The 21,689-nt window shown below is 46.8% G+C and overlaps 1 protein-coding gene across 8 annotated transcripts in view; it reads right to left on the reverse strand.

The window, feature by feature from the left end:
- Positions 1-21,689, reverse strand: part of LOC138487712 (adiponectin receptor protein 2-like) — a 1,243,553-nt gene that overhangs the window by 849,984 nt on the left and 371,880 nt on the right. For 3 of the 8 annotated variants that reach the window (XM_069614255.1, XM_069614256.1, XM_069614257.1), the window contains one exon: positions 19,340-19,526. The exons of the other annotated variants lie outside the window; for them this stretch is intronic. In XM_069614255.1, the coding sequence (XP_069470356.1) occupies positions 19,340-19,526 (187 nt within the window). The remainder of the gene's footprint in view (positions 1-19,339; positions 19,527-21,689) is intronic. 8 annotated transcript variants of the gene reach the window in all.

The following is a 21,689-nucleotide window of genomic DNA, read 5'->3' on the forward strand; positions in this document are numbered from 1 at the left end:
ACCATGGGCTGTGTCTCAGTGCTCTGTTCTCCTACAGCAGATCTAGGGGTGCTCAGGCTTTCCCAGTTGCCCGTCAGCTCGTTCTGACTGTGGTTACTTCTCAGGCTTCGACTCGTTCTGTCTTTACCTTCTTGGAGCTACTCCTTCTATACACCTGTGGAGTATTAACAGGCTTCAAGTGGATACAATCTTCGCCCAGTGCCCGACTTCGCCAGACCTTGTTAGTGGGACATCATGAAACTAGTAGAGTGCTGAATGCTGAATGTGGTTTAGTCGTTTAAATGGCACCCTGATGTTTTGGAAAGCAAAAATATACTGGGGAAATGCCCCTCTTCCTCGTCCCAGTCCTTTCGTCAAAGGACTAGGGAAAGTGAGTGTCTGGGGAACAGTAAGCCATATAGGCTGAGGGAATGTCAGGTAGGGGAGTATATGAAAAGGGGGGGTACCATGTCTCACCTTTGAGTAATCCCTCCCCAATCCCAAAGGACCCTGTACCAAGCTGATCCTTCCATGCTAGTCCGCACTCAGGATTGGGATCCAAAAGTGATGGCCCTCCCCTGGGCACCTGTTAAGAGGATTCCCCGGGAACGGGAAAACCCTCAGGTTTTTCACATACCCTTCCCCTATGCGATTTGGATGTGACTGCTTAACATGGGAACCTCAAAAGGAAATCTACGTTACCTTGTTCCCAGCCCTTTCTTTTTTTTAAAACTATTTTATTGATTTTACCATAAACGAACACAAAACAAAACCTTACAGTGCATGTCACAATATTTCACATTTTACATATATCATCGAACCTACTCCGCTTCGCGAATCGCATCTGCTTCTTCTAGGGTGGTTCCCTTTTCTATGTCCTCGACTGAGTCCCGGTCACTTGACCAGTCCTGGGTGGGGACCATGTAATGTGGCCACCAAGTGTTTACAAGCCGTCAGGGTTTCCGCTTCTTCCTCCCCTCTTTTATTACCCGCTTCCTGCCACACTACTATTTCAGCTTCAGTCCATTTCTGAAGATCTCTCCACCAAACTTCTACCCTTGGTCTGTTACATGCTTTCCGCCCCATGGCAATTCTACGCTTGGCGAGTATATATGCCATGTCCCTTAATTTACTCACATGTTTTAATTGGCGTAGTATAGGGAACCCTCCTATCATACATGCCCACGCTGATTCTATATTTATCTTAATCCCTTTATCATCTAGCTGGCAGGCTATTTCTTCCCAGAACTTCCCCATCTCTGGACATGCCCAAAACATGTGTGTCATCCCGCATTTTCTTCACCGCATTTGGGGCATGTTTGTCGTTCTGCGCTCTTAAATCTGGCTATCCTCTGGGGAGTCATATATGCTCTGTGGGTTACATATAGTTGTATTTGCTGCAACCTCACGTTCCTAGATACTTTGTGGTATCCTTGGGCCCTCTCCCATATCCCGTCACTCATGGGTTCACCGACCTCTTCTGTCATGTCTTAATTGGGTCACTTCCTTCCCCAATCTGGACATCATTAGCTCATATAGTCTCGAAATCTCATGCCCTCCTTCGGCTATATCATATTGTTTCTATGGCTGCGTCAGGCTGTTCTGCTAGTTTTATTTCCAATCATGTCTCCCTGATCCGCCTACCATTCTGTTATATGTAATATGCTGCCCCACATGTAACCCCGTTTCCTCCACCTGCGCCCCAAATTCTTTTATCTCCCTTTCTTGCCATATGTCTCCCACTGTTGCGATCCCCACCGGTTCCCAGTATCTTCAAATCGTTTTGTTCCCAACCCTTTCCATGTTCAATTGAGAAGAAGCAGGGTTGTAAGTCCAGAAACCATTGCATGACCCTTGGATTGGACCCCTTTCTTTGGCTGATCCAGATAAGGGGGGAAATGATCTGTTTAATCTAAATCGTCTGCCTAATAGATAGCACATCAAGTGGAGGATGGCCCATTTGAAGGCTAATGCCCAGAGTTCTAAGACCGTGCAATTCTTCTCCCTAGGGAACAATTTACGACTGCCATATAATATGGGATGTTTCAACCCGTCCTGGTTCTTGGACAAGACAGTGCCTAGTTCTGTCAGGGAGGCATTGGTTTGAAAAATACATTCTTTAGAGAAATCAGACACTTTTAGAATCGGGCTTTGACATAGGGTTGGTTTTAGAATGTTATAAGAAACTACATCCTCATCGCTCCATTTGATTTGCTGTGGTTCTGCATTCCTCAATTTATCGGTAAGTCTGGCCATCTTATCAGAGACGGGAATGAAGCGACGATAGTAGCCCACCAACCCTAGAAAGGCCCTCAAATCTTTTTTGTCTTGGGTGTAGGTGTTTTGAAGACTGTGTACCTTTTCCTGCTGGGGTTGGATGCTGCCATTTCTTAAGAAAAATCTGAGATATTTTACAGCAGATTGTGCCAACTTGCACTTTTTGGGATTGGCAGTTAGTCCAGCTTGTCGTAAGGCCCTTATGATGGTATATAAATGATATAGGTGATCCACCCAGGTCTTGCTGTATATTACTATATTGTCAATGTATGCTCCACAAAATTCCGAATATGGCTGTCAAATTTGGTCCATTAATCTTTGGAAAGAGTTGCAGGAACACCATGTAAACCGAATGGCAAGACCTTACAGTGGAACAATGTTATAAGGGTAAAAAATAGCAGTTTTTCCATTCTCAGGTCCATGTAATGGGACGTGCCAATACCCTTTTGTAAGATCTAGAGTTGAGAAATAGACAGCACTAACGAATTTGTCTATTAGATCATCAATACGAGGCACTGGGTAGGCGTAAAAAGCCGAGATGGAATTCACTTTTCAAAAATGTATACAAAATCTCCAGGTTTGGTCAGGTTTTTGCCACAAATACAATGGGAGAGGTCCAGGGATTAGAGGAGGGCTCAATGATGTTAGCTTTGAGCAGCTGCCGCACCTCTTTGATGACAATTGCCGTACAGGATTCAGGCAGGCGATATGCTCTTAGATATACTATTTTGCCTGCTGGTGTACGAATATGATGGTATGTGCCCTTCACTCTTCAAGGTTTATCATAGAATACATCAGGGAACTGATCGATGAGGTCAACAAGATCTTGTTTCTGATTATTCTTGAGTTCAGGGGAAATTAATAGTTTGCCGTCTGCTTCTTCTGGTACTAAACAAGATAGAATAGTGGCATTGGATTCCGAGATATTTTCCCTCCAGTCTTTGAACATATTTATGTGATAAATAGGTGCGTTTTGACATCGGTCCAGCTGGGGTATTTTATAATTACAGCGGCCCATCTGTTCTACTTCTGTGTCAGGTCCATGCCATTTTGAATCTAGTTTGTTATCTGAAATGGGTAAACGCACCAACACTTTCTGTCCGATGGAGAATGTTCTAAGGGACACCTTTATATCATAAGCTCGTTTCTGTTGATGTTGGGCTTTCTCCATGTGTGTCTGTAGCAGAGTTCTAACGGTTGCCAGTTTCATTGTAATTTCACAGAGTAGTATTGGGGCATCTTCCATTTTCTCCGAAGTCTCCCTGATCATATCTTGGGCATATTAGGGATGCCTCACAAATAACTCAAAAGGGGAAAACCCAGTGGAGACTTGAAGGGATTTTCCGACTGCGAAAAGAGCCCAGGGGATAATTTGATCCCAGTTTTTTTCCATCCTCATCTACCAGCTTTCTTAATATAGTTTTAGGGGTTTTATTAAAAAGTTCAGCGAGACCATCCGTCTGGGGATGGTACACATGTTTTTAATGTTTAAATATACAGCAGCTCTTTGTCAGGAATCAGCGTGTCAGCATGCGTGGGAACTGGCACACCCAGCCTTCCATAGCTGCTTATGGTTCCTCTGTACCCACCAATGTACTCATGAACTTGCGCAAACATCATCCTCTTCACGTAGACAAGCTTTGCCGTTCCTAGCCCGTTGGCGGTTGCCATGGCGATGCTGGAAGCCATTCCATACGCGTCACCACGTCAGGAGATGACACCTGAAGCCCCCTCACATGACACCTGGTGAATAAAGACTGCCTCAAAACTCCTCGGCGCTTCCAATTGATGTTTTCGGAGTGCCTCCATTGCTGCCCGTTTGTGTACGTACCCGTTAAGACCCCCTGCTTTGTCCTCAGAACTTGTTTGCTTCTTGACCCTTCTGCCTCAGTAATTGCCAGTCAGTTGCGGACCTCCCTTCTACACGGATATTCTTTGGATTAAGTTTGGACTTAGTTCGCCGTCAGCCGTTGATAAAGCGGCTTTCTCACAGACTCCTCGCCTTGCTGTTCAAGGCTTTGCCTTCCTGAATCCGGAAGGCACCAGTCTTGCTATTAGCCTTCCCTTTGCTCTCTGCATCACCTCCCGCTTGCGTTCAGTGCTTGGAACCTCACTCACCTGAGACGTCTCCCCCTGCATTTGTCCAGGAATTCCTGCACACGAACTAGAGATGCTAGGTGTTTGTGTGTGCATGTTTGTAGGCGTCTGCGTGTCATCGGGATGGGTCTTGGTACCTTATCTGGATTAAATGGACAATATCTTCTATGGACACTACCTAGGCGTCCTCGTTTCGTAGGGGGATAGTACTTGTGCTTCTGGACTCAGACTGATCCTTCCAATCCGATGGAACACATCCAAGAACCTTTCTTCGATTCCGATTGTTCAACAGACCTCGTTTCCCTCGTCAGTACTTAGTGCTCCTTGTAATTACAGAAACGCTCCTTCTGAGAGGGGAAAAAACGAAGGATACCATATCTGCCGGTTCCACACCCCCACCTGTCACCTGGGTTTTTCTCTGTCTGTTGTGAGTTGGGCGTATATTGGTCTGTGGTTTGGGGAACTAAATTGGGTACAGCCAAGCAGTGTTATTGACCGATTCTTTTGTTTCCACAGCCAGTGTGTGTTTCGTCTCCCAACCAATAGATCCCTTTACTTGTTCTTGTTACTAAGTAAATGGTTACATTTGTGGGAAGAACTTGTCGGCTACTAACCGACCGCTCCTCCATACTCTAAGGTGGCACTCAGCAGTGAACCCTAAAACTCCTTCACCTCTGCCATAAGTTTACACATGAAATTGGTGCCTTGGTGCTCAACATTTCTCTGGGGAATCCCAGAAATAAAGGAAGTAGGCCTATTAATATCGGTTGTGTGAAGTTATTTCTCAAAGGGAAGGCCTCAGTGTATCTTGTGGCATAGTCCACAACCAACCAACACATAATTGTTGCCTAGTTTAGAAGTTTCAAGTGGACCAATAATATCCATTTCAATCCTGGAAAAAGCGATCTCAATGATGGGCAATGTATTCAATGTAGCTGTTGGTGGCATGTGTGCTAGTTCATTGACAAATACCACAGGATTGTATGAAGGCTTTAATATCTGTGTAGATCCCTGGCCAGTACAATTTACTACTAAAGTAGGCTTGTGTTTTTGTTCGCCCTAGATGGCCTCCCGTAAGGTGGGAATGGACAATCCCCAGAACTATTAACTTTTGGCTTCTTGGGACTACCAGTTGTGTTTGTATCATCCCTTCTCCTGTGATTTCTCTCCTATATAATAGCCTTTGTTTTATAAACAAGAGAGGCCTTCCTCTTTCTTTCCCTTCTTGTAGAGTTATTCCTTACAAAAAGGCCTTGGTTAGTAAAGGGTCGCTCCTCTGGGCAAAAACTAGGTCAGGAAGGATGCCAGGTTCTTCAACAGTCTTTGGAGGTATAAGTGGATTCATCAGCTTCTCCTAAACCTAAATTGCTTCTTTCTGTCACGCCTTTATAAGTCACTTCCTTTAAAATGAGAAATATTGCTCTTGAGTATCCCGTGAGCCATTTTGTCTCTGGGTCGAATTTAAATGTTGTCTCCCAGTGGTTTTGTAATAGGACTTCAATATCTACTTTAAAGTCTGGATCTATAACCCCAGCCAGAAAATAGTGTCCACATTTCCAAGCCAGCCCTGATTTGGGTGCAGTTTTATGTAACACCCAGTGGGTATCAGGGCTAGCTCTGTAGGCATTAACCCTCTTTCGCCTGGAGGGGTGATATGGGATACATTACTCACCATAATCGTATTTCTGATGCTTGTATCTGCTTAGATTCACATGCTGTGCATAGGCCGACATCTAGTGGAAGCTGCGGAGTATTACAGTTTGTTTTTCGAAACTCGAAAATGGGCGTCGACACAGGCATGCCAGTAATACTATCCCTAGTGTGACGTCCACTGCACCCAAGATCCCTCAGGCGTCTGGGATCCTCAGATTGTATTTTTTCTGACATGAGGAAGCATGAGGAGTAGCGCGAGTACAGATAATCCAAGCAGATAGACAGAAAGGTAAGACTACAAGCAATCATGCGCCTTCTCTCGGAGGGGAGGAAGGGTGGGTCGCATGTGAATCTAAGCAGATACAAGCATCAGAAATACGATTACGGTGAGTAATGTATCCCTTCTGAGGCTTGTGGAATCTGCTTAGATCACATGCTGTGCATAGATTAGCGAGCAGTACCAGAAGAAGGAGGTGGGATGTGAGAAGGGTCATGAGCAAACAGGTGTCTTAGAACCGCTTGTCCCACTTGTGTATCTGTCTTGGAATGAGTGTCAATGCAGTAATGCTGAGTAAAAGTGTGAATAGAGCTCCAAGTAGCTGCTTTGCAAATGGTGTCAAGGGGAACATTTGCAATGAAAGCCAGAGTGGCCCCAATGCCTCTAGTAGAGTGGGCTCTTGGCGTAAAAGGTTTTTTCAGAAAGAGTAACAGAGCTGTATACAGTTGATAATCCACTTCGAGATAGCGCCTTTAGAGACGCGATCTCCCTCTCTGCCTGTAGCTACGGAGACAAACAGTTGATCTGTTTTCCTTAGCGGTCTGGTTTTATTTACATAGTAGAGGACCGCCCTACGCACATCTAGGGTGTGTAGTTTCACCTCAGCCGAGCTTTGCGGGTTCTGGAAGAAAGCCGGAAGCTCGATGGACTGGTTTACATGGAACTTTGATATAAATTTAGGTGAGAACCTAGGGTGTGTGCGTAAAACCAGTTTGTCTTTGTGGATAGTAAAGAAAGGATCCTGCACTGACAGAGCCTGAATTTCACTGACCCTTCTTATAGAGGTAATGGCTACTAAGAAGGCCGTTTTATAAGTCAGGTGTTTGAGACTACTTTTATGCATGGGTTCGAAAGGGGGGCCCATGAGCTTAGCTAGCACCACATTAAGGTCCCATCCTGGCGGTGGGTTCGAAATAGGAGGGTGAAGTCTCTTTACTCCTTCCATGAAGGCTTTAACTACTGGTACTTTCCACCACGACACCCTGTTATGGGATGTGGTGTAAGCCGAGAGGGCTGCCAGGTGTACTTTCAGAGAGTTAAAAACCAATCCCGCATCCAGCAGGTGGAGCATGTATATCACAATGTTGGAAGGAGTGCAATCAACAGGGTTGATTTGTTTATTCTGGCACCAAAAAACGAATCTCTTCCACTTGTCAAAGTAACAGTGCCTTGTGTTTGGTTTCCTGGATTCTTTTAGGATGTCCATACACCTCTGTGGTAAATTGAGATGTCCAAACTCTATGACCTCAGGAGCCATGCTGCCAGGTTCATTGAGTTGGGTTGCTGGTGCACTGTTTGACCTTGTTGCTGGGACAGTAGGTTGTACCAGGCTGGAAGTTTGATGGGTTCGCACACCGCCATCCTGCGTAGGTGTGGAAACCATGGTTGTCTCGCCCACATGGGAGCAACTAGGATGAGCGTCATCGATTCCTTGTTCATCTTGTACACCACCTTCCTGATGAGAGGAGTTGGTGGAAAAGCGTACGCAAACATCCCTGACCAGTTCATCCACAGGGCGTTCCCTTGGGAGTCTGGCTGGGGGAACCTGGATGCAAATCCTGGGCATGGTTTGTTTTCGCTTGTGGCGAATAAGTCTATAGTCGGGAAACCCCACTGAAAGAAGAGATCTTCTACAATCTTTCTGTGAAGGACCCATTCGTGTTCTTCTGGGAGGGAGTTTCTGCTTAGAGCATCCGCTAGGGAATTGAGCTCCCCTGGAACATGTTGCGATGACAGGAAGATGTTCCGTCCGAGTGCCCATATCCAGATTTTCTGGGCAAGCTTGGACAGATTTGGCGAACGAGTCCCTCCTTGCTTGTTCAGATAGAACATGGCTGTCGTGCTGTCCGTCCGGATCTGCACCGACAAGTTTAGTAGATGGGGCTCGAACGCCCGAAGCGCTCTGAATACTGCCAGAAGCTCTAGCAGGTTTATGTGGTTCTTGGCTACTGAGTGAGACCCTGAGCTGTGTGGTGGAGATGGTGAGCTCCCCACCCAGTCAGGTATGCATCTGTAGTCACCACTGCCTGTACTTCGGGATCGTAAAAGGGTTTTCCCCTTGCGAGATTCTCTCTTGTCCACCAGTGTAGGCTCTGTACAAGTGTTGGCGAAACGACCACTAGATCGTCCCACTGACCACTTGCCTGAGACCACTGTTTCGCCAACCATTCCAGCATGGGACGCATGCGCAGTCACGCGTGGGGGAGCAGGTAAATGCATGACGCCATCATGCCCAGTAACCGCATTGCTTTGCGTACCGTTATTAGTTGACCGGACTGATAATGTGGAATTTGCAGTAGTATATTCCGAATTCTCTCTTCCGAAGGGAAGGTCAACCCTTTCTGAGTATCTAGGATTGCTCCTAGGAACTGTTTTGAGGTGCTTGGCACCAGGCTTGACTTCTTCTCGTTGATTGAGAAGCCTAATTCGTGGAGGAGGTCGATAGTCCTTTGAATGTTTGTCCTGCAAATTCCTGGGGTTTCCCCCGTTATGAGCCAGTCGTCCAGATAAGGGTACACTGGGATTGCCTCCCTGCGTAGGTGTGCAGCTGCCACCGCCAGTACCTTGGTGAATACCCTTGGTGCTGAAGCTATCCCGAAGGGCAGTACCTTGAATTGGTAGTGGCGACTGTCCACCTTGAAGCGCAAGTACTTTCTGTGCGCCGGGAGCATGGAAATATGAAAATAAGCATCTTTCATATCCAAGGTTGCCATGTAATCCCCCTTTTTTAGGAGGGGGATTACCTCTTGTAGCGTGGTCATACGGAATTTTTGGGGCTTGACATACTTGTTGGCAGGCCGTAAGTCCAATACTGGGCGCATTGTCAAATCTTTCTTTGGCACAAGGAAGTAAGTTGAATAGATACCCTTGTTTACCTGGTGTCCTGGGACGAGTTCCATCGCGTCCTTTTCTAGGAGAATGGCGATCTCCTCGAGAAGGATCTTCTGATGTTCTAAGGAGTGTACTCTTTGTCGTGGAGGATGGTTCCGGGGACGCTGCAGTAATTCTATACAATATCCTGTGGACACTGTTGACAGCACCCATCTGTCTGAGGTGATCCCTTCCCAAGCCTGGGTGAAGTTGGAAATGCGTCCCCCTACTGGGGTTGCGTGAGAAGGGACCCTGAACTGAGCGTCACTGCTTTGGTGGAGGCGTGCCACCTCCCTTGTTGGGGCTGCCTCTGCCTCTCCCACGACCTCTTTTGTTACCCCTGCCGTAATTTTGGGTAGACTGCTGGCTGTTGTTCCACTGTGTACCCTGTCCCTGGGCATAGTTGCCTCTGTGAATTTTGGCCGCGTGGGCGACGAAAATTACTGTTCCCCCTCTGGTTAGGGGGTTTGTTGGTTAGTTGGCCAAGGGATTTCAGTGTTTCGTATTCGTCCTTGGCGTTTTTCAGTGCGTCTTCGACCACTTTCCCAAACAATAGATCGGGTTCCACCGGCTTGTCTATTAATGAAGCCTGAGTTTCTGTTTTGAACCCCGACTGCCGTAACCACGCATGTCTTTTGATAACAGTACCTTCTGCTATTAATCTCCCTGCGTTGTCCGCGGCGTCGAAGGTTGCTTTCAATATGCAACCAGACACGGCTCTCCCTTCTGCCGAGATCCGAGCCAATTGGCCTTTAAACGGTTCAGGAGCAGAGGCTATGAGTGCCGCGACCTCTTGCCATTGATGGCAGTTGTAGCTGGCCAACAGGGTGGTGGAGTTAGCAATCCTTGCTTGGTAGGCGGACGTTGAGTCTACCTTCCTGCCAAACCCGTAAAGTTTCTTGCTCTCCTTGTCGGGAGGAGCTTCTGACGAAGATAAAGGTGTTCCAGCCCTCTTCCGAGTGTTGGTAACAACTAGGGAGTCTGGTTTAAGATGTCCTCTTATATAGAGAGGGTCAGACTGGGCTGCCCGGAAAAGTTTTTCGACCCTGGGGTTGACTGCTCTGGTGAGGTTTGGGTTCACCAGGGATGGATCTTTTCTTCGTTGGATGGATTTAAGGATAGGGATGGTCTGAGCGACCGGCCTCCTCTCTCCCACCAACTCTTCTGTGAAGTCCCTTTCCCCCTGTACACCGTGGGTGTTGATGTGAAAATGTTCGGCCGCGCGAGCGAGAACCTCATTAAGGAGGGGCTGGTTATCGACTGGCGAGTCGGTAATTGGGGCTTCGTCCTCTACCGGGGAATCTATTTCCTGCTCATCTCCTCCCTCCTCCTGGTCCTCATCATCCGCATAGTATTCCGTCCCGGTTTGTTCCTCCATAATTTCAAACTCCTGGTCCCCCTCAGGGAAAGGCTCTCCTTGGTACCTGGGGTGTGGAGTAGAGTATGGAGTAGAGTAAGGCTGCACCTCAAAGGGTTCAGGTCTTTCAAACCGGGCCTTTTTACTTAGGGGGATAGGATCAGTGGAACCTGAGGGTGTGGCCCCCTGAGGGTCATACGAGAGGAAATGCTTGGATTTTTGTCGTAAAAATCTGCCAAGGAAGACATCCTTGACATGACTCTGTCTATGTCTTCACTGGAACATTCTTTGGAACAGGGGATGACCTTAGTAGTCAACTTAGGGGACTTATCAAGGGTACCCTTGCTGGATGTAGATCTCTCAGTAGACTTGTATTTGTTTGTCTGCTTCGGGGGGAAGGATGGTCTTACAGGAGTGGAAGAATGTGCTTTCCGCTGTTTCCCCGCCTCCCCATGCGTGGAAAAATGTTTTCCCTGTCCCTTGGAGGCCCCGGAGACTTTTGACGCCTGGCGTCGAGGATCGGAAGAGGTATCTGTGTCTTTCGAGCGTGGGGCCTCGCTGGTGTTAACTGCGGGCTCCGTCTCTTGGAGCGCGGCCTGGGGGTGTAAGTCGTCTTCGTCTTCCGACGATCGAGCTTCCGTTAGTCTAGGGAGCGAGGCACTCTTGGCAAGAGTGGATGATTGCCATGCGTCATGAGGCGATCTCGATCGAGAGCGCCCAGAGGACACCGAGTCGGACCGTTCTATCTGTGCCTCTTTCCGAGAAGTCGACGTCGTCGAGGTTCGGTTGGACTTAGTGTGTGTAGGGTGTGTAGCGCTTGCGTCGCCGGGGGTCTTCCCCATAGCCGCCCTGCCGGACGACCTTCCGAGGTCGGGGACCTGCGCTCTGCTGTCTTTCGACGCCGTAATGCCCTCGCCGTCCGAAAGTACGGCGTCGCTGCCATCGCTGAAGGCGCCCTCCGCTGCCATGGCCGCCTGCCTGGCGTGGTGGGCCCAACGCTTTGTCGAACGGTCCTTAAGTGTCTTAGGTTTAAACCTACTACACGCTCTGCAGTTCGTTTCGGGGTGGTCCCTCGGCAAGCAGAGATTGCACGTGGCGTGCCTGTCGACCCAAGGGTATTTGCGGTTGCACTTGGGGCAGAATTGAAAAGGGGTACCCTCCATACGCACCTTGAGGCAGCGGGCTGGTAAGTGTAGGAAATATATAAGGTGTACCTATATACCAAGAGTGAAGAGTATGTACCACCCCCCACTCTCCCTACTTGCAGGGCCGAGGCCAGCGGCCTACTAGGCCCGGGCCGAGGCCAGCAGCCTTCCGAGGACCAGATCCGTCGTGCAGCAGCCGACGGTCGATGTCTTCTCCAGCCGTCGTCGAGGGTCGACGTTGGGGTGGGGAAGGATGTCAATAAAGAAATATAAATTAGCAAAAGTATGGCTAAGGCCAGGGGACTCCGCAAAATGCTTCCGACCAGTATGGCGGAAAAAAACAATCTGAGGATCCCAGACGCGTGAGGGATCTTGGGTACAGTGGACGTCACACTAGGGATAGTATTACTGGCACGCCTGTGTCGACGCCCATTTTCGAGTTTCGAAAAACAAACTGTAATACTCCGCAGCTTCCACTAGATGTCGGTCTATGCACAGCATGTGATCTAAGCAGATTCCACAAGCCTCAGAAATATATATATATATATAGCCGCTCTCAGAGGATAAGGAGAGTGCAATCAATTAGCAGGCTAGTGTTGTTAACCAAAGGAGAGCACTGATGAGTCATGGGTTAAATGCAAAGGAAGTCCATTGTTTCTTTCACAATCTGCCGAAGCCCAGTTTGGGTGAAACGCGTAATTGTGTGTTTGTTTTCTTTATATGTCCACTTACTGATTAATAAAGGACTTTTATCACGGAGAAGATGGCCAAACATGTTTCTTTGGATTTAAAATGGAGGAGTGCCGCTGTGAACCGCGTAATTGCAGTTCTTGTTTTTTCTTCATATTAACGTGTCCCAACACGTAAAACAGCAGGCACCCGTGCGGACCAATATCAGGTCTTTATTGAAGTTGAGCACGCTATTAGCAATTTGGGAAACGTTATATATATATATATTTAAAAAAAAGAAGAAGTAGTTACACTTCCCCCAAGGAGGGACGGCACTCTCCAAGTTACGGTCGTATGCCAGTTGAGAATTCCTTGAAATTAGTCCATCACACAACCACGAGTATGTTCAAATATCCAGTTTTATTTTGGCATCATTATGGCAGATACGCCTCGGTACAACGCGTTTCGCAACGCTCCCGTTGCTTGATCACGTACAAATATATATCTCAATCAATCAATCTCAAATTCAAAGGACCCTTTTGTGGCCACAGTTGGACTCTAGTTTCTTACTCCATTTTTTATTTTCCAAGGTTCCCCAACCTGTTTCAGTTGGGCTGCATCCCACTACTGACACCATATGTGATGTATGCATTGTATCAAAAGGTAGACAGACACAAGGAAGCAAAGCAAGTTTGTAAAACCTTCATTAACTTTAAAAGGGGTTGGAGACTTCCTAACTAGACCCATTTGTAGACTAGACTATTTCCTATTTAAACTAAGACAAAAGGTAGTCAAATGTCTGTCAGTCAAACTAATAAAGACTTCTGTAAAACCTATGCTTGCCCTCACTTTCTTCTAGAACAATGTGTACGGGATTGGTTCAAAATAAAATCGTGAGTCAAAATAATATCAAGATGGCATTGGAGCTGTCCCACAGCTCCTTTCCCCAAGCTTCAGTTACTTGGCCTTCAAATGGTTCACACAAAGCTCCTCTTCTCGTCACCTTCTCAGAAATTTCACAATAAGTTGCTTTCACAAGACTCCATTGCTAGGGTTTCATCAGGGGTTTCCTCCCCTACAATTCCAACAACTTTACATTTCAATAGTTTCTCTTCACATTAGATGCACTTGTTCAACACCAGAGTTCCCTTCCCCAATAGTTCTTAATAACAAAACAGCTCTTCAGATTAGAGACTTTCGAGAGCACACAGTTGTACTCAGCCCTGTGCGAGACCACTCTGATAACTTGGCTTCATAAAATTGTGCTGCCGACACCATCGCTTTTATTTCAGTTCACAAACAGGGTCGTGCCCCAGGCACTCTTTAGCTTCTTTTGGGGTTTCTGCTTGCTCTTCCTATCTCGCGCAGCTCCCCTCTCATGCTTTCTATTTTGCTCCTACTTCGAGATTCGCACAGCTCCCCTGCACTTTCGTAGAGTGATTTAATGCCAACAGTCTTTCGACAACGTTTAAACACACATGCGACCACTCTGTTACTTTGTTTCCTTTGCTTTCACAATTATCTCTTTCATATTACAGTTCACAATGAACAATTGAAGCTTTGTGTTCAACGCGTCATTCATCCTATGCTTGTCCTTCACTTGCAACAAATTATCTCTCATGCTTTGTGTTCTTCACCAGCTGGGCTTCACTTTGAAGTCACTGGTTGTGATTACTTAGCGTAGCTTTTGCAGTTATGTCGTGTCGAGTTCAGGGGCTCCTCGCCTGCCCCTCATACACTCCTGGGCTGCCTCGCTGGTCCAGCGGAATGAGAACCTCTTCAAGGACTTCACTTAACAGATAGCATACCACGCAATCCCTTTCTGGCTCCTTGGTAAGATGGCTCCCTCACAACGCTTTCTCTAGGCTTCTCAAACCACGTGCTCTCAATGTCTCGGCACTGCGTTCTCAGAAAGCACATCTCAGAGTGCTCAAGATTTCCCAGTTGCCTGTCAGATTGGTCTCCGACTCTCGTTCCTTCGTGGGCTCCAACCCGGTCTGTCTTTAGCTTCTTGCAGCTAGTCCTTTTATACACCTGTGGAGTATAAGAGGCTACAGGTGGATACCATCTTCACCCAGTGCCTGACTTCACCTGACCTAGTTAGTGGGACAATAATGAAAATAGAGTGCTGTTGAATGTGGTTTCGTTGTTTTAATGGCACTGTGATGTTTTGGAAAGTAAGAGTATACGGGTGAAATGCTCCTCTTCCTCGTTTCAGTCCTTTCTTAAAAGGAATGGTGAAAGTGGGTGTCTGGGGAACAGTGAGCCATATAGGCTGAGGGAATGTCGGGTAGGGGGGTGTTTGAAAAGGGGATACCATGTCTCACCTTTTCGTAATCCCTCCCCATCGCAGAGGATGCTTTACCCAGGTGTTGCTCTCACACCAGTCAGCCCTCAAAGTTGGGACCCAAACATGATGGCCCTACCCTGGCTACCTGTTTAAAGGATTCCCCCGGGAATGGGAAGGGAAAAACCCTCAGGTTTTTCACATACCATTCCCCTATGCGATTTGGACGGGGCTGCTTCACATGGCAACCTCAAAAGGAAATCTACGTTACATCGTTCCCAGCCCTTTCGATGTTCAACTGAAAAGCAGTAGGGTTGAAAGTCCAGAAACCATTGCACGACTCTTGAATTGGACTCTCGGGATCCAAAAGCAATGGCCCTCCCCTGGCCACCTGTTTAGAGGATCCCCAGAGAATGGGAAGGGGAAAAACCATCAGGTTTTTCACACTATCGACATGGCTCCACCTGTATCTGGGCTCCCCTTCGCGAAATCTAATAGCTAAACGCTTATAATTTCAAAGTTGGTATGGGGCGGCTCTTAGTAAAGCCAGGCCACTATGGGAGGATGGGATGTAAGTGCCTTGACATTAGTAAGCTGGTTCCCACCAGGTACTTGAACTCAAGGTGGCCCTCAATGACCCGAGATGGGGGGACAACATACAGAGATCCAACCACCTTTGAACAAGTCAATCAGCAGAATACAAACGCGAGGGGCCAAATAGCAAACATCTATAAGAGGATGTTGCAGGAAGAACCTATTAATTGCTGAAAGGCCAGAGATAAATTGACAATACGATATGCAGAAAGAAAACTGATAATTTGTGGTTTTCCATGTGTAGAAGGGTCTCACATTCCACGGTATACCGACAGTATAGGATGCAGGTGATCAAGTTCATACACCGCTGTCGATATTCAACCGCCATGTTAGCCAAGATGTATTCTGGGAGGGACTCTCGCTGTTGGAGGTGCCACCGTCCAAATACAGATTACCATCATATGTGGTGGGGTTGTACTGTAAGGAAGGTATGGTATTAACAGTAAGACAGACACAAGTGAGCATAGTTCAAGGGTGTTTATTGAACTTTCACAAGGGTGAGCTAAACCTAATCCTACAGATGGGAGCAAGCTACGACCATCAAGTAACAATGCAGTCCTAGTGAAGTCGTGCCAAATTAAAAGGGCATCCTAAAAAAACAATTGCCAATCCTTACTACTAATTTACAAATAATGTGGGGGGGGATGTTCACGAAAAAGAAAAGTATTCACAAAATGATAAATCAGGAAGTTAGTGCCATTGGCCTCTCTTCTCCACATTTTGAGCATGGGACAAGGCGGTTCACTCGAGCAAAGCACACACTGGCTTCTGCGGCACAAGGATACAGTTTCATTTAAACACTTCAAGACCTTCTGTGTCCAAGCCCCTTTACTTCTTGCAAATCTGTTGAGGGTCTGCTATAAAAAAACAACAAAATGTTCTTTTGCATGTTCCAGTATTCAATTTGGGTGTTCACCCTGCATCCCCCTCAGCGGGGCTCAGATCCCTTTCAAACTTAAGTTCAGATAATGATTTCTCGGGTGGTTCACGGTTCACCCTGGATTCCCCTCAGCCGGGCTCAGATCCTTCACTCAATTAGTCTCCCTCAGCCAGGCTCAGACCAAACTCTTGAAGAGGTTTAGCTCGACCCGTTGCATGACCACTTCGATCACAAAGTTCCTTTTACTCACACACACACTCAGCATCAGTTGGATACCTAACAGACTTTCTTGACCTCCCAAAATTGTAAAGTTCAAATTATATCTGCGTCACTCATTGCAAAAACTTCCACACACTGTTCTCTTTGTACAATGTTGGCGCTTGCAAACTGGGTTCAAAACACAAGCTGGTTTGGCATCAGTCTCTCCGACTCACTGGCTGTGCTGTCTTTTCTGACGCCGCTTTGTTGTAGGACAGTAACACAGCGGGATTCGCTCCTCCGCGCTTTGGTTTTAGACGAGGGTGAGGCCCGGGTACCTCCGACCCACCGTGCAGGTTTGATCAGCTTTAGTGTAACGCTCACCTGATTCCCGTAGAGGCGCCGGTCTTGACTGGGCGTATACCGTATCTTCAAAGGTGATGTGTAACACACGGCTGGCTCTTTGGGCTGGATCTCTGTGCACTGTATGTCGGACTCGAAGGGTAAGATGTCTGCAGATAGAAAATATGGGATTAAGGAACTGGGTTATTGAATGTCTCTCTTCTTCCCTTTCTCTTCTCCTGTAGAACCCCAAAGGTTAACGCTCTCACCTTAGATAAGTGAACGCTGTGCTCTCCATCTGCCTCGGGGCAGGGTGCTGTAACCAGTTTCTTCACTGGATAAGGGGGGCAGGCCTCTTGACTTCAGAGGACTGCTGTCCGTCGTTTACTGCACGAACGGTAAGTTTCGAGTAATTGTAATGTCTTTAAAGACTTTAGTAATGATGTTTCTTGTTTTGCAGGGTTCCGGCGATGGCGGATGACGGGCTGAAGTGAGTTGAAGATGGAGCCCGTGTGATGAATAGAAGCGCCTGGAAGCACGTAAGTAAGCGCTTGTTGCCTGCTTCACGATGCACTCTAACTGTCTTTTTATTTTGCAGGTACAAGTTCGGAGCGGCTGCAGGGTGCCGGAATACCCACTGGGTTAGATGTGGAAAGGAGTAATGGCACGTGAGTATTAAAGTTCCCCAATGTCTTTAAACCCACCTTGTTTTGTCTTTCAGATGCGGGATGCAGCGCCGAAGGCCTCCGGAGCGTGCAAAGAGTTGGTAAGCTTTTGTCTTTCAGATGCCGGAATGCAGTGTGAAGACCTCCGGAGCGCACGAAGAGTAGGTAAGCCTTTGTCTTTCAGATGCCGGAATGCAGCGCGAGGCGTTGGTGACAGCCGATGGACCAGGTAAGTGAAGAGCTGTCACTGAAGACCGTAATGCTAACCTGTTCTTTCTTGTCTTTATAGGTGTTGCTGAAGACTGGATTCAGGATGGTAAGCCTTTTTCCTTAGGCCCAGGATCAAATGCAGAAGACACGATGAGCGTTCTGCTGCAGAGGATGCAGAATAACGCAAAGCAAGATTCATCCATCGGGTGTGGTTTAAATAGCCTCCTGTAGTGCTTAGGGGTCTCCTTCCACAGCCACGCCTAGGTAAGAAAAGAGTCCCTGTTTTCCAGAAGAGTTCCAGTGTTCTGAATCTAGGGAGTGGCTCCTGCCCCACCCAACAGGAAAAGTAGTTCCAAAAAGAAGAGGATCAGAGGCTCAACTGGCAGGCAAGTAAGCAGCATGGTCTGCTGCAGGTAAGTCCACCCAAGCATTATGAGCCCGGCGCTTCCAGCGCTGGGACAGGGCATATTTATGAGCCTGGTGCCACTGGCGCCAGGACTGGGTCCAAAAGGTCCCAATTGGGACTGGTTGGCACTCGGAACCTGGGTTATGGATCTGCTTCCAAGGAAGTTGGGAAAACCCTGACCTTTTGGAAGCAGAGATCATGACATTTAGTTCCTAGCCTTCGGTTTCTTACTTTCCAAGGCTCACAAAAGTAACAGTCTTTAAAGGTCACAGGTACTGCCCCTCCTTGCGAGACTCTCTGATCTCGCCGTCTTTCTCCTTGTACTAAACTGCCAGCTTGGAGCTGATGTTTCCTCGTGCGGTTTGCCTCGCTCAGGGTATGCTTTCGTGCTACGCCCTTTATCAGTGTGGGAAAGTGTAATGGCAGTCAGGTGTGTGTAATAATCCCTAATTGCCGGACCTTGCCTGTCCATGGTGTTGGGACATATAAAGGTATACGGCTCTGATGTTAGTCCGTGGTCGCTCACGGTGAACTGTCCATGAGAAAGTGTTTGGTCAGAAAAGGGGGAGGGTGGTCGTATTCCTAGGTATCCTACCTGGTAGGATGGGGAAAAGGTGTTATTAGTAAAGGGATACTGCATCTCACCCTCTGGTGTCCCACTTCCACTCCCTGAAGACCACTCATCCAGGTGATCCTCCCGTACTGGCCTACCCCCAGGAACTGGATCCAAACGTGATGGCCGTGTCCTGGCCACCTAGGTGACAGATCCCCAGGGACTAGCAGGTGAGATACTTTCAGGTTTCTCACAGTAGCCATATGCAGATCTATTGGGGGGAGTTTCTCTCATGGATCAAGGGGACTGATGGAATCTTGCAATGCCTCACGCCATGGTGGATGTTATTTGGTGTGAATGAGCAAGAGAAGATGGAGAAGCAGGGGGACATATGGTACGTGTCCTGCTAGTGGCTGTCAGGAGCTGAGTAGCGCAGATGTGGAAACTAAATAGAACCCCTAAGAAAGAATGGGTTCAGAAAGTTAGGGCAATTTATGACATGGAATACCTATCCAATATCCTAAAGGCGTCAAAGACGAGGGTTGAAGAGAATTGGCTACCCTTTTTTTTTTTTTACTAATGTGGGGGGAAAAACCACTGGCCGGGGGAAGGGAATCAGAATGTATCACAGATCTCATTATCAAATCGATGCGTGCTGCTGGAGGGGAGGGTGGGGGTCTTACGGGTGGAGGGGGCTTATGAGGTTCTAAAATGCAGTATGCTACATGCTGTAAACTGTTTAATTGCCGGTCTCATTATTGATAAAAGATAATACAAATATGATTTGATTTTGAGAAATAAATGCATCTGCTTTAAAGCGGTGCAAAGCATGATTGTTACCAAGCAAAATGATTTGTAGGAACTTGGACAAGTACTTACTTGGAGAAGACACGGGAGACCCCTTCCGAATGGCAGTAGACTGTGTGAAACACCCATGAGAATGAGAGACAGAGGATGGCGCCCAAGAAGAACATTCCAAAAACCACCTTCTCCTGAATAGGGGCCACAAAGGCGATGTTGGGCCGGAACATGTAGAAAATCCCCAAACACAGGAAAAAAACACAGCCTGCCAACAGAAATAGGGGGAAAATGTATTCATATGCTTTTAGGTTAAACATCAGGCCAAGAAATGTAACATATTTGAAATGTTGGCGTCCTGCATGAGGAACATTCTAAGACAAAGATGATGCTTCATACCCCTGCCTTTTCACAGGAAAGTAACCAAGAGTGGTTGTGTATGTTGTGGGTGGGATGTGCATGTATGTCAATCCAAAATATCTAAAATTGACATATTGGTCTAAGCTGGAAAGTGAGTATTGATTCAAAAGCAGGGAAGCTGCTCATGGGAAACGGGTACCCAACTGACAAACAAGGGCTTCATCTATGGCTGACATATTAGGGATAAAAACTAGATTCTTCTCATTACCTAAAGTTGTAGAATCAAATAGCGGGGGAGAGATCATGTAGTACTGCTCCACATAGCGAAAACACAAGTTAAACTGAAGGTGCTAGCCAACTACAGAGTGAATGCAAATGCACCCATCAGCTCAGACGTGCTAGTCATATACTAACTTCAGTTCCAGCGTGACCTCACAAATCTTGGTATGTAACAATATGGTTTCAGATCTTTACATATGATACAATGGGCAACTATATGTCCTCAACAATAGCCACAAAAATCAATGCTGATGCAGCTATGCTGTGCTTGTGCTCCTTGACCTCTAAATGACATTAACACAATTCTATTGAAGCACCCAAGAAACGTGGGAAAAGTTGTGAGGTGTTTAAGCTAATCCCCGAGTGATATGATACAAAAGGTCTACAAGAACGTCCAATGGGGTGGGGGCACACACACCTAGTTAAGACTTTCTGATGTCATAGCCCTATTCAGCCAAAATGCATCTAAATAGCTTGATGGCTTTAAGCTGTTTACAGTATCCTGCTCCATAGAGAAGGATTGTTCGCACGCCAACTTTAAATGCTCAATGTCCACTGTAAGATGGATTTTGTTTTTCAGAGCACACCCTGTGGTAGGGTTTTGAGAGGTCAACCCAGTAGGTGAACAAGCTTATGGGCACTTTGGGCCTCAATTTGGGCAGTGCGGGTAAAATGGTGGGGTAATACTGTTTACTGCTGAATTACTGCACAACTACGAGTTTGAGGGTAAGGTGGAGGAAATATATGCAGCAAGAAGCTGCAGGTATTTCTGCCACCTTACTGCCCAAAAACTGCGTCAATCAAGCAGAAATCCCCCATGGGGTCCTATGGACTCAAATTGATGGGGACTAGCACTGCTGCTACTTGTAATCTGCCGGTAATACCGCCGGACCAAGTGGCAGCAACAGTAATACAGTTTTTGGTATCTCGGCAGATTTCCCACTGAAATACCACAAAACTTGTAACGTGGCCCTCTTTGTCTAGTCAAACCCTTACAAAGTATATTTAGGCAGAGCAGTAAGGCAGCCTTCAGGCGATCAGAGGATGGGGTGCAAGTACAGTTTACAACCCAGGCAGCCAAGTAATGGCACATCACAAAGAAATATAAAACTTCACTATTTATTAGACCTTAACCACACATTCAGGTACAACTCGAGTATATTGCGCACTACACAAAACTGCAATTTCTAAAAGTAGAGTATGCAAAACTTTACCCTCCAACACAGTCAAAAGCAATTCAATAAAGAAATGCACAAATTGCAACGGTAATGAAATAAAAGGCTTTAATAAAAAGCAATATATTAAAACACTGCCTTATATATTTAGGAGGCAGAAACCTTGCTTGAACAGTCGTTCCCTAGCAGGCAATTAAGCGGTTTAATTCCTTAAAAGTGAAAATGTTCAGTTTCAGTACCTGGTTTGTGGTGAGGGATAGGAGTAAGGAGCCTAGATGTGGCGGTGTTGCCGGGACTGGGTGCTCAGTCCCCCTTTCTGAAGATTGTGTAACCATTGGAAAACACAGTGGACCTGGTTTTTGGTAGTAGGTCTTCATAGCTGGCAGGCAGGAACGCACAATCTCTCACAGAAGAAATGATGCATTTTACAAATTAAGGTAGTGGTAGTTGGTGATTAATTATAATGTGTGTTTATTCCACCAGTAACACTTCAACCTCCTTCAACTGCTGAAGTGTAGTGCCTTGACAGCCACTTTCAAGAGTTAGTCCTACTTTTGTGGTAGTTTCTCTGTCCCAGGTTTTTCACTTTTTAAATATGGCCACCCTTTTGTGAGAAA

This window comes from Ambystoma mexicanum, chromosome 9, assembly GCF_040938575.1.
Source record: "Ambystoma mexicanum isolate Mex_15411 chromosome 9, UKY_AmexF1_1, whole genome shotgun sequence".
In the NCBI taxonomy this organism is placed as follows: domain Eukaryota; kingdom Metazoa; phylum Chordata; class Amphibia; order Caudata; family Ambystomatidae; genus Ambystoma; species Ambystoma mexicanum.